Source organism: Tachysurus vachellii, chromosome 6, assembly GCF_030014155.1.
Source record: "Tachysurus vachellii isolate PV-2020 chromosome 6, HZAU_Pvac_v1, whole genome shotgun sequence".
In the NCBI taxonomy this organism is placed as follows: domain Eukaryota; kingdom Metazoa; phylum Chordata; class Actinopteri; order Siluriformes; family Bagridae; genus Tachysurus; species Tachysurus vachellii.
Window position 1 is genome coordinate 21,288,531 of NC_083465.1, and position 14,113 is coordinate 21,302,643.

At 38.3% G+C, this 14,113-nt stretch overlaps 1 protein-coding gene across 1 annotated transcript; it reads right to left on the reverse strand.

Moving 5' to 3' along the window:
• Positions 1-1,640: 1,640 nt before the first annotated feature.
• supv3l1 (SUV3-like helicase) lies at positions 1,641-14,113 on the reverse strand. The gene is made up of 15 exons (XM_060872876.1): positions 13,701-14,113; positions 10,790-10,867; positions 9,942-10,049; positions 9,727-9,841; positions 8,589-8,757; positions 8,294-8,405; positions 8,130-8,207; positions 7,769-7,860; positions 7,477-7,657; positions 7,254-7,347; positions 5,940-6,159; positions 5,588-5,668; positions 3,750-3,926; positions 3,385-3,533; positions 1,641-2,218 (listed from the first exon to the last, which is right to left on the reverse strand). The coding sequence occupies exons 1-15, from the start codon at positions 13,945-13,947 to the stop codon at positions 1,837-1,839; spliced, it is 2,283 nt and encodes a 760-aa protein (XP_060728859.1). The 5' UTR covers positions 13,948-14,113; the 3' UTR covers positions 1,641-1,836.

Sequence of the window (14,113 nt, forward strand, 5' to 3'; positions counted from 1 at the left end):
TCGAGCACAACAATAGTTTAGAGATTTGCCCCGCACCACCCTATTTGAGCCTGTACAAACATCCTCAGGGTGCAAAGGAAAAAGTCAGAACAAACAACTTTCAAGTGAAACAGAGTGTTTGATCTCTGCAGACGGAGTGAAGTGATAAGAAAGACGGCAGTACTGTATTCTGGATCATCTTCATTGTTTGCAGATGTGTCTAGATAAAAGAGTGAAAGCCATTGATTAATGTCCCAGTTACACTTTAACCACAGATAGTAATCACGGCTTTATAAGTAGGGGCAGTTTTAGTGCTAAAACAGTCATGGAGTCAGATGAAGGAGGTTTTATTTTGTGTCTTATTTTTAATGCATCAGGTTTTATCAGCCATGGTTGTAATGCAGTTTCTATGGTTGCAGTAACTGCTGGATTAAATGGCAGGTTCAGCAAACACAAAGCAAGAGAAGGCGATGTAGTAAATCACCTCGGTGTTAAGCACTGTAGGGAATTTTTCCTGTGTAAATGCGAAAAAAGGCAGATGGCATCAAAAATTTAACCTTAAACATTAAATCGAACCATTTTTATTGGTTCAATTTGATAACTGGTATTACCCAGTATTCCTCACATGGTATTCAAAGAATCATTGGGGCCTGCAACTTCAGGTTTTGTTTCAAATCCAGCATTTTATATATGATGTGTGTCTAACATGTACGTAGTATTTAAAACAAATGCCTCCTATCAATTTCCTGTAGCAGTCATCCTACCCAGGGTTGCAGGGAGCCTGGAACTTATTCTGGGGAACTCCAGGCACAAGTCCAGGGGACACCCTGGACACAATACTAACCCATGTCAGAGCACAATCACCACAACGCAGTCAATTTAGCGATGGCAATCAGCCTACAACACGTCTTTGGACTGGAGGAAGAAACCAGAGTACTTGGAGGAAAACACCGCAGCACAGAAACAACATGCGGCTCTACACATACAGGGCAGAGACAGGAAGTGGAATCACAACCTCAGATGCAAATGTGTTCCACCTATATATAGAATTTATATTAGTAACTCAGGCATCAAGTATTTTTTTGTTGTATGTTATAAGAAAACATCATAAGATTGATGTAAGATTTGTCATGAGCCGCATAACCATAAATTTTTGATCGCCAAGATGTCAAAATTGCCCTTTTTGACCCAACATCTGTGCAAAAAGGAAAAAAGGTTTCTGTTTCTAGTTTCCAAAGAACTAGCGAACTCTCATAAGACTAGCGAAAGAATTTAGGAAGAGCATCAAATAACCAGCCAGGAATCTTGAGTAGAAAGATTTTACAGAAAGATACGAGACCAACATTGAATAATGTTGAATAACATTTGGCTGCAGTCCTGCAGAAAAAAAGTGCTTCATATTTCAGTTACAAATATAAATTCAATGTTATGTTCAATAACATATTATTGAGGGTGAAATGTCTCTAGTCCTCTTTTGATTATATCAATACAAGTAAAATCTCACTGTGAAAAAAAAAAAAATATATATATATATATATATAAAATATACACATATACATACATACATACATACACACACACACACACAATTATTAATAAAAAATCATGGGGAGGAGTTACATTTATTTTTTTTTGTCACAAGGAGGAAGCTGAAGCCCATGAAAAATATTAGTGTGTTTTATTTTGAACCTAGTAGCAATGCTACGTTCACACTTGCATAGTCTTTCACATATGAATCATAACCTGAAGCTTAGTCTTCAGTCAGTCACACAGATCTACATATAACTGATAAACTATTACTGTTTGTTAAATAAGTCCCGATGTAAACGTTAAAAAAGTGAGCCTTATGCCAAATGCTCATTTCTTTTTCTTATTTTTGTTGTTAGTCCCTGTAGGTCCACTGGTTTTCTGATCTTTTGTCCACTCTCTCTGCAGCTGCTGCAGAAGCTCTGGCGTGAGCAGACCCTCCTGTACCAGACGTGTGCTGAGCGAATTATCCGTACCCATCACGTCCTGTTTAATATGAACTTGGGATTTGGACCCTCGAGCTTTTCTCAGTCTTAGCCCTGGGAGCGGGGAGGTTTTTGATTCAGCCGCAGAACCTGCACTGGCGCCTTGCCCCTCTGTGGCACGGATGAGCCGTGTAATGTTTCTCACTCCGACCTGAATGATGCTGTCCAGTTCCTGCTGGATCTCACGGACGAGGCTGGCATCAGGGAACATGTCCATGAAGCGATAACTAGAAGGACAATTCAGAGGGGAAATGAGCAGTCTGAAGGGGGGTTTTCAGAAATTTGCTGTTCTTGGAGAATATACTGGGTAACAGAAGCAGATTTTTGAATACAGGAATCCAGTGCAAGTCCATGTTTTAATTCAATTCTATTCAGTTTTATTTGTGTATTACTTTGGACTTTGTCAATTGATTTGGACATAAAGCCGCATTACTCCCCGAGACGAAATGAGGAAGAAACCTCGAAAAGGACAAGACTCAAAAGGGAATCTGTCCTCAACTGGGTGACACCAGAGAGTGTGATTATAAATAATTTCTTTCTAAAACTGTATTTAGTCAAGTCTTTTCATATTCATTCCTCAAACGTCCCACTACCATTTTAAACAAGATTAACTTTTATGACTGTCAACATAACCAAGGTCTGTAGTGGTTAATGGTGAGTAGCATAACATAATTGACTTTGGTGTCCACCAATGAAAGAAAAAAATGGCACTAACGAGATAAAGAGTATAAGCATCTTGTCTGACCAAGTCTGCAAGATGCAGCCCATCCATGTCAGTTTTTTGTTTGTTTTTGTACAATAATGATATTAATTCCCTCAAGATATCTTTGTATTGAATTTTTATCTGTGATTCATACATTAGCCTGTCTTATTCCCTGCTCACATGAGTAGACTAGTCTAGTGTCAGTAAGCTAAAACAAATGCCTTAAGAATAACAAAGAGCATATGTACTGAGTGGTAGGGAAAGTAAAGTGTTTTCTAAGGAAATATGTCAAACACAAAGATTGATATGTGGATGCTAACATAGAGGTAGAAATACTTGAGTAATGAAGGTTACTTGTATATACAAGCTCTCTTTAGTTTGGTCATAACGCTGGAATGTTGGCTTCAGGAGCAGTATATTATGTATATCATGTATTGTATACTGCCTCTTCTGAACACTAAGCAAAACTCAAAAGAACAAAAGAATTCCTATCACATTCATAAGACCAGCAGGGAGCGTAACTTCCTGTAGACAGTAAATGACCCTGGGCACCCACGTATTGGTTAATAATGGTTTTTGGATGAACCTCCAATAAAACCCATCTACACTTTGAAAATGCCTGCATGTAATTTCTGAAAATATAAACAAGGAGAAGATCTGCACAGGTATCTAACAGGTATCTAACATTACCTGAGCCAAAGGTAGAGGTCCAGCACATCGTGCACAGCCTCCAGGTGAACAAGGTCCTTGATATTTTTGGGAGGGACCAGTGGCCAGTTGATGTGTCGACACACCCAGGCAAAAGTCAACGGCTCGTCTCTGCTGAACTGCCTAGCAAACTACAGACAAACACACACAGCGTCAGGGGATTCTCATAGCATGCCCTAGCAAAATACATAAAGCATAACGGCCACTTCTTGAAATACTATAAACGAGACCCCAAAGGAATGGCTGCTGCGGGAGACAAGGTATATGAACAGGCAGGCTGATCACGCAAAGCAAACAAACAGCACTACACGAGGCAGATCTTTATATCAGGAGTTCTTCTTCAGTACCTTCAGGAAAGATGTGCAAACAAACGGCTGTTTCCTGTTGATGGGTGCTGTACAGAAGACGTAGCGAGAGCGCAGGTTTAGAGGAATGTGCTGGATCATGTCAGCCAGGAACTTAAAGTCATCGATGTTGCAGACAAAATAAAGGCCATCTACTTGTGAGAGGCTGACAAATATATCCTGTACATGTACACACACACACACACACACACACACACACAATTAGTAAGGGCTTTGCCTAGAATAAATGTATGAGGTCAGAATTGTTTCGTTATTCTGAATAAATATACTATGATCCACAAATAAATATAAAGAGTTTCACAAATTGTTTTTAAATCAACAAATGCACAATAAGCAAACCGTAAATATGTTACACATTTTACAAAAAGAAATGAAATTCACAAATAAATAAAACGGGATTTGCAAATAAAAAAAATATTTATAAATATATATTTAATTGTATTTATTTGTGAATGGCTTCCTGCTCATTTGTGAATCATGTTCTGTGCATTTGTGGATTTGAAACATTTCTAACGTCAAGACGTGCACAAGAATCCACAAATAGGTGGACTCCGCCCACCGTCTACTCCAGCCAATCGGACAACGGTCTCGTGGCGCTGACCAATCGTGGCACGGTCTACCTCCAACCAATCACGTTCTGATTTACTCGCTCTGGAGGTTGTTCTTCAATGCAGTGTCTAGTTTGCACTCGTTTTTTTCATCCAGTACAATTCTCTTGTTCTATTTTGTGTGCCCTTTCACATGTATTTACAGTCTCATGATTTTTTTTTACTTTGCATTTTTCTCATACTGATGCTTTCACTTGCACGTACATGACTTAACCCTGCGTGCCATCGTTCTACGTTACAGTATATAAAGCATTATGGTCGTGAAGAAATGACATTTTATTCTAATGTATACAAGCTGTATAGAGGAATTATGATACCTTGAATGATGAAACCTAAGAGTTATTGTAAGCATAATGCATCCTGCTTCCTTTAGCTTTTACTTTAATAAAGTCACACAGTACATTTTCAATCAGCAAAATGTGAGCAATGTTTACAGGTGTACAGTGTTTACTGATGTTTACAGGTGTACAGTGTTTACTGATGTTTACAGGTGTACAGTGTTTACTGATGTTTACAGGTGTACAGTGTTTACTGAATGCTATTTCACATGAAACTTCTGTTTCTAAATGACCTGCACTTGACCGATTAGTAAGGATACCATGCATGTTATCTCTATCAGGAGTTTACAATATTTGTCTGAAAAGGTTCATCTCTGTTTCTGGGCTTTTTATTTTTATTTTTAGTATTTCACATACAGTAGATAATGTCATGATTTCGAGTCATGAGATTGAGAGTAAATCAGAACGTGATTGGTTGGAGGTAGACCGTGCCACGATTGGTCAGCGCCACGAGACCGTTGTCCGATTGGCTGGAGTAGACGGTGGGCGGAGTCCACCTATTTGTGGATTCTTGTGCACGTCTTGACGTTAGAAATGTTTCAAATCCACAAATGCACAGAACGCAATCCACAAATGCGTGCAGTGATTCACAAATGAGCAGGAAGCCATTCACAAATAAATACAATTAAATATATATTTATAAATATATATTTTTTTTATTTGCAAACCCCATTTTATTTATTTGTGAATTTCATTTTTTTTTGTAAAATGTGTAACATATTTACGGTTTGCTTATTGTGCATTTGTTGATTTAAAATATATTTGTGAAACTCTTTATATATATTTGTGGATCATAGTATATTTATTCAGAATAACGAAACAATTCTGACCCCATACAAATGATGCATCAGTTCTTGAAATTGTAAACACTCACAATGAGATTGGAGAGTGTCGCATCAGGAAGGTGATAAGCAAACATCTCTATCTGTTCTGCAGTGGGGTGCAGACCTGCAGTCTGAAATATACACAGAGAAAAAGGAATATCAGAATACCATTCTTCTCTCTCTCATAACTCTGATTGTCTGCATAAAGCAAATAATGCTTTTCTAGAAGAACACGTCTCATGTTTATGTCAGTTGCAGGCGCTCCGATGCAGTTCTCATGATACATGACTGACTTGGAAATAAATACAATCCATTCACTTGCAATGCATGCTCTAAGTTTTACGTTCCATGCCTTAGATAGAGGAACCGAAAACAAACTGATATTTCATAAGCGTCTCTCACCTCCACAGGGTCAACAGTTCGGCTCAGAATCTCCTTCAGCACAGGCAGATCATCACGATGCATGGTGGTCACCTCTCCTTCTTTAAACATGGAACTGAAGCGACCTGCTCGGCCTGCGATTTGCAGAGCCTGAGAGGTGGAAATGGTGTCCATCTCTTTCTCGCCTTTCTCGTTCACGCTGGGCTTCACCAGGGAGTTAAATATGATTCTCCTGATGCTCCTGGTGAGGACAGAATCCTGATGAGTTTTCTATATGAAACTTACATTCTAACAAAACAATAGCCCGAGTTGCATGAACTAGCAGTATTGAAAAAAGCGTGAAGGTGTCAAATGGAAAATTATACAAATTCACCAGTACTAGAACCTGCATATTTACTCATATAAGTTGTGCCACAAAATGCAGTGGCAAATATCAGATTCAAATAGCAAGGAGATTTTCCGTTATAATCAAACTGCTTTACAAATGTATATTAATAGGTATTCTACATTAAATCTGAATTCTCCTCATTGACTTGACCAGTTTTTAATTGATTAATATTCCATCGAAATAGATCATTGAACTGCCTGGAATTTTTAGCCATTATGCAGTTTCTGATTTTAATTTTATATTTATTTCCCCTTATTTTCTCTGTACTTTGGACTTGGCCAATTCCTATCCACCACCCTGCTCTCTCCTCTCATACAGCAGCTACGTCACTGATGGCTCAACTGCTTAAGGCTCTGGGTCGTTGATCGGAGGATCGGGGTTCAAGACCCAGCACAGCCAAGCTGCCACTCAACCCTCCCTGGTCCAGGGTTGCTGTATAATAGCTGCCCCTGCACTCTGACCCCAACCTCTTCAGTTGGGGTATGTGAAGAAAAGAGTTCCACTGTGCTGTAATATGTGGCGTTAATAAAGGCGTCTATGACCGTTCTTCTTCTTCTCTTACGGAGAGTGAAGTCCTAACACAATTGGTGGAAATGGCTATCAGCCCTCTTCCGACATACATGAGTACACAGAAGCCCAGGTTTTGCCAGCATCACTGTGATGTGTCAGAGATGAGAATATACCATCCCACCAACAGAACACAGCCGGTTCTGTTCTCTTGGATAAACCGGACACGGATGACCGTGCCATTGTTGGGATTTGAACAATGTTCTGTTGCGCACATTTTCTCAGAAAATTCCTTGCAATTTTTTTCACTGCTGATGTCACGGCACTTCATGTGCTATCGATAATGATCTTATTACTCGAACACCAATATTGGGCAATACTATGAAATACTGACACACTAAGATAACAGGAACATACAAGATGGCAGAAAACATACTAACAAGTTCAAACCCATTCCAATTGCATCGGTAGCTACGAGGATCTTACAGGCGTCGTCTGGGTCATTGAACTTTTTAGCTTGAGCCAGCTTGGTACCTGTCAATCAAAATATTTGTGTTGTTAGACCAATGACTGAATATAACATGAGTAAATAAAAACACACTATATAAGAGAATAGTTAAAGGCTTTAATTTTACTGGATTTTAGAAGGTTTGGGACTCTTACCAGGTGGCAGACTGCCGTAAATAACAGCACATTCCTGGCCTCGGATCTCTATCTGCCTGCTCACTGAGTAGATGTCATTTTTGCTGAAACACACGATGCAGTCACCGGGCTTCAGGTTGTCTAAATTCTCCACTGCGTGGTCCGAGACAGAGAACGGAGTCAACCGCTTATAGTTACGAACCTTGAAGGTTAAAAAAAGGCTTTTTATTTTCTTTAAAAAAAAAAAAAAAAAAAAAAACATGCATCAACGTTCTCTTCGGCAACAGTCGAATTTAAGCAGCTACAGACTCACTTCGACCTCCTCGCCAGTGGAGAACATGAGTTCAGTGATGAAGCTGATGGCTGCAGGTTCTCCACACACATGGATCTCCTCAGCACACAGTCCTGGTCACGTTAAAACAAGAATTTAATAATAATAATAATAATAATAATAATAATAATAATAAATAAATAAATAAATAATTAAATATATATATTCTGAATTTAACTAAAATCAACAAGGAAGCTCTTGAAATTTCCTTTCTTATAGAGAAACACTTACATACAATTGACAACATGATAAAATACTGATATTTTACGAACAATCCAGAGATGTAGAGAGCTTAATCACCACGGTATACTCCAGCTGTATCACTGCACTACACTGCACTCACCTAGCAGAGCTCTAGTCCAGGCCCATCCTCTAGAAGGATCTCTGATCATTTGAATCTCATCGATGACCGCTACTTCGTCTAAACAGAGAATCAACAGTCAGTTATGACTTCATAACACAAAACTCAGCACAAGTATTATTCCGTATTTGAATTTCACCGCTCACATGGAGTTGTAACGCTGCACATCTCAATGGTACAGGCTACATGATTAGATTGTTTCCCTGCTGGATCCACAAAGGTTCTCTCTTCTCCTGTCACCAGATCACATGGTACACCCTAGAAAAGTCAGAACCATTTCATTTTGTAATCATGCACATACACAATGATAAGTTTAATTAAACACAGAACTGGTCATATGGCAGTAATATCAAACAAAAAAACAATAGTTATACAAACAGATTGTTCGCTTAGTTCTTCAGTTACTGTTCATATAAAACCAGGATAACACAGTAAACTTACTGCACTGTTGCCTTTTTCAAAGATCTCATGTGCCAGCAGCTTGAGAGGACCGCAGTAAATGCCAGATTTTGCCTCCAGATATCTCTGAATGGCATGGTAGGTCTTACCGCTGTTAGTGGGACCAGCATGGAAAATTATCTTCCGCTGAATAGCCCGGGCCTCAGGATACCTACAAAACATTCTCATGTCACATCAGAATTATGAAAGAACTCAAACATTCAACTGAGCCACTAATCACCCTGGAATTAAAACCTTGCTGTTTCTATGGCAACATACACAAAACCAAATTGGGCCATTCTCTGGGAAGGAGTCAACCAAATCGGTTGGCTTTAAATATTAAAAGCTCATGCTGATTATTATAGTTATTCATTAAAAAGCAGTTATTAAAGACTCACAAATTACAGCCATTATATCGTCGCTGTCGGGCGGAAACCTCGTATGTCCAAATTTGGTCAATTTCATATTTTTTCACATATCGATGCTATTGGTCAGTCTCCAACGTGGGTCTGTTATTTTTAAAAGTTATTAACCAATCTAAAGTCTTGAAAATAGCTTGAGCGCAAATCTCATAACTCCATTGGACACTTCAACTGTCCACCTCTTCTTCACTCCACAGGAGAGATTCGCTGCATATTTCTCCTTAATAAGAGTCGCAACGAATCAACACGTCTTCTGAGGTAAATGTCTTCAAAACACTGGGCTCAAAGAAAAAAAAATTTGACCCCCGCTAGTTCTGGTGCTCGTCTGAGGACAGGAATTTAGCGCAAGACAATCCACTGCAACGCGGACTAAACCCTGTGCTCTGCAGATAAGGTACGGCGTTTTTTTAATTTCCTGAAAAATAACGGTTTTGGAGATACGAGGATTCCGCCTGACAGCGACGATATGTCTGTTAATTAGTAGATATTAAACTAAATCAACTTCAATTGGACTAGGTCTGGGCACCGGGTTTGTTTAGGTCACATGAGTTTAGGATGTCACAGCTCTCCAATTATTTCTTTCAAACTATTAATGACAAGTTGATAAAGATGTAAATAGTCTCTACGAATTCAAAATGACCAGCATATTAATATGATATGAACACCCCTAGAAAAATTATACAAAACAATTATTATTTACAAATACAATCTTCCCTTACCAATTCGCTGGGACACGCAAATCACTAATTTTGCGCAGGTCATCTATGCAGTCCAGCATAGGAAAGATCTGTTTGGCATGTCTCATAAAATATGGGAAAATATCATCGATGTGTCCTGGAAAAAGCACAAGATAGCAAGCAGCATGATTTTTCAACTGATTTTCCTTTGCTTATTAGTAAGGTCACAGTAACCCTTGTCGTGTCTCAGTACTCACCTGCTCCATAGCAGATGTCACTAAGTATAATGTGCAGGTCGGCATTAAGAGCGTTCATCTCCAAAATATACTTCCTGAAACTAATAAAGGCTTGGTGGAAGAGACGAGCTAGAAGTGGGGGGGGAAAATCATTAGACGCAGTGAGTACTCAAACAAGTGCATTGGGAGAACTTTAATAAATGGCTTATTGGGATCACTTTTATTCTTTATGATTTGCTGTAAGTATTTAAAGTATTTAATAGCCAAGTTTCTAGCATGTGGACCTCGTTGTTTAGGAGCTACATGTCTCATGTCAGCTTTATAGAAACCTGGCTTGTTCATAGACAGCTGGGTCCATTTGCTTTTCATGCTTCAATACACAAATGCATTAAATCTGGCCTTTTAAGCAGTGATCTCACCAAAATGTGCTGGGTGACACACATAAGCCAGGGTTATGTAACCTTCAGGTTACTGTTTAAATTTAAAAAGAAAAGTTTACCTAACCAATACAGATAGCTAGTTTATTGACACTTAAGTAATGCAACGTTCATTATTCTATTCTGCATATACTACACAGGGTCACAACCTGGAACCTGGAGTCTATTTCAGAGAACTCGGGGAACAAGGCCGAGGACACCGTGGATGGCGTGTCAACCAATCACAGTACATAATCAGGCACACACACACACACACACACATCTATTGTCACACTAGAGACAATTTTAAAATTGGACTATGGACTGTGGGATTAAACCAGACAATCAGATATTAAGATAACCCGGAGCTGCCACAAGTCAAAATGTCAGCACAAGGGCAATGCATTAAACAACCAATTTCACTTTTATGCAGCAAAATAAAGAGAAACTCACCGTCAAGCCCCTGATCAGAAGCAAGCTTCTGCATCTCTTTTCTTTTGTAAAATCTGTTCAGCACTTTGAGAAGTTCACCTGTAAGTTACAAAAACAACAAAGCTAGGCATATCTGAAAAGCTTCACCAGCACAGTAACTTACACTGAACTAGAAAGCGATCAGGTCAACCAAAATGTTCAGCACAGGAATGAGAGACACTGAGGATACAGATGTGTTGTCGGAATTTCACACACTGTGTACACTTTACTACCCTGTAGCTTAACAGTTTGTGTCTACAGCTCATTTCTCTGGGAACAATTATAACGGAATAATATATTCATTAGTATTTACTGTCACACAGTCCTGCTGATGACTTTATAGGTTTCCCAATACACCATTGTTTAAAAACCCCAGCAACGCTGATATGCTCATATCAGTACACAAACATCTGGGAATCATAATTTTAATATTATGTCGTTAATATAACAGTGTAAAGCCTAGGGTGCTAGCCTAGTGCCTAAGGTGTTGGGCTACCAGTCAGAAGGTCATGAGTTCAAATCCCAGGACCACCAAGCTGCCAATGTTGGCTGTATAAAGAATGAGATATTTTAAGTCTCTCTGGATAAAAGTGTCTGATGTAAATGTAAAGGAGATGAACGGATAAATATTTTAAACCAGAAAACATACATAAATATAGCATATTTTATACCTCTGGTATATTTTGATATACCAGCATTAAAATATACAGTCTGCACAGTGGGGTGAAGTGAACTGCGCATGCGCAGAAGGGACAACAAAGTTTCTGCTTAGACACCAGGGGCCTGTTTCAGAAAGCGGGTTAAGTGAAAACTCTGAGTATGTTAACCCTGAAATGAGTGAAACTCTGGCTTTTCCGTTTCAGAAAGGGAGGTATGTTAAACCCGAGAAAGCAGGTTAAGTTTAGCCCGTTTCTGAAAGAGAGGTAACTTATACTCAGAGTCAGTTACCATGGTAACTTACTATGTGAACCTAACCTGGTCGGGAGCAGGTTTTCTTCAGTAAACCCAGAGTTTCTGTCGGTCTCCTCACCTTTTTAAAGAGGAAGTGACGTTTAAACACCTCATTCATTTCAGTTACACAGAGAGCAGCAAAGGGAATAAAATGTCCTGTTATGGACGATCCTGTTGATGAAGAGGCTGTATTAATTCGTAGGGACTTACATTTACATCGGGAGAGGATTTTGAGGCCCAGACTGGATTTTTTGTTATATCCCTTTGCATTTTTCTTTACAGTCAATAAGATACATCCATAATCTCATCCATCCTTACATCAGAAACATCAGCCATCGCGGCCGTGCTCTTACATCCGAGCAGATGCTTTGCGTTGCCTTACGATTCTTTGCGAACGGTAGTTTTGTGTATAACATCTGGGATGTAGAACATATTAGTAAGGCTACTGTTTGTAGAGCGGTCAGGAAAGTGCGCCTCGCTCTTAAGCGCTTTCTAACAATTTTTATGTTGTTTCCTGATAAAATAAAACACTGTTCTTCCGGTTTCACCTCTGATATTATAACAGTTGGGAATTTACTCTAAAATAGTTCGTAACTACTAACTACAAATTACATCTTCAACTAGTCCAATTAGATTAAATGTAATAATTACTATCTCTAGAAAGTATTGGTCTACTTATTAATTTGGTCTATTTACTTATTAATTACTTTCTAAATGCCAAATCAACATCAACCACTTGAACAATAAGGTGAGACAAGAAACTGCACTTCTAATGCTTTCACATAAACAATATACAACTGCATGAATTATCCTTGAATTGAACAAAGTGTGTAACTAGAGGGAAAAGTTTACATTACAAAATATACCTTTTAAAGGTGTATATACATATACATATATATATACATATACATATATATACACATACATATACATATATATATACATATACATATATATACACATACATATACATATATACATACATATACATATACACATATACATATATATACATATATACATACATATACATATACACATATACATATATATATATATATATATATATATATATATATACACACATATATATATACACACATATATATATATACACACACATATATATATATATACACACACATATATATACACACACATATATATATATATACACACATATATATATATATACACACATATATATATATATACACACACATATATACACACACACATATATACACATATATATATATACACATATATATATATACACATACACATATATATATATATACACACATATATATATATACACATACACATATATATATACACATATATATATATATATATATATGTATGTATATGTATATATATATGTATATATATATACACACACACACACCTTTTTTTAATATATATATTTTTAAAATTTGATGTTAAATCTACTAATGTTTTATACAGCAGTGTTGTATTTTTTTTAAAAATACGTGTTCATATTCTCCATATGCTTGCATAAGCACTTCCAGTTCTGATGGTGAGAAATATGCAGACTTTTCTTTTGTCTGACGCTGTTGCCATGGTGACTCGTTATATCTGCGCTCCATTGATAATGACTTTTTATAGTTGTGGTGCACGGCGCTTAACCCAGAGTCAGTCAATTTAGGGTTGATAAAACTAACTCATTTCAGCTGTTCTGTTTCCCATCTCAGAGTTGGTTGAACCTCCTTTCTGAAACAGGCCCCAGGGCCACAAACATGTTCATGCTTCACACTCATACAAGTATGTTGTAGCCGTGTTTAAGATGTTCGACTGGCAATCGTAAGGTTGTGGGTTCGAATCCCACGTCCACCAGACTGTCAGTAGAGTCAACACTGCTATAGCACTTCTGTTCCTTTACAAACAGCACCGACACTTATACGACTTATTTATTTACCTTTGTCAAGCGGTCGCGTTAATTCAGCTCCCACTTCTCCATCTGCCACGCTGTCGCTTTTCACTGCCAGTGGGACAAACAGAGAGGTGTCCAGGGGCCTCCCTGAGCTGCCTGAACACGCAGGTCTACATAGGGATGAAGAGAGAAGCTCAGCTCTGTATGACACACGCACACGTCTAACAGAGCTGAACACAGCACCGACTCTGTGTGTGCGGCTCAGTAAACACACACAGCGGTAAACAGACATGATTAAAACACCACGACGGGTTTCATGCTCACTGATCGACCGTGTGAACTACGAGCCAAAGGTACAAAGTATTCATTGTGGCACACAACACCAGACTAAGCCATGTTGTGTATCAGAAAATCCTAAGGTCAGGTATCAGCAGCTTCACCAGTGAGACCACGTGCAT

Coding starts and splice junctions, on each gene's coding strand:
- supv3l1 (XM_060872876.1), bottom strand. CDS start 13,947: ATGTCTGTTTACCGCTGTGTGTGTTTACTGAGCCGCACACACAGAGTC. Junction 9,842..9,941: donor TGACATCTGCTATGGAGCAG/GTGAGTACTGAG, acceptor TGCTTTTTCCAG/GACACATCGATGATATTTTC. Junction 7,658..7,768: donor CCACTGGCGAGGAGGTCGAA/GTGAGTCTGTAG, acceptor TTAACCTTCAAG/GTTCGTAACTATAAGCGGTT.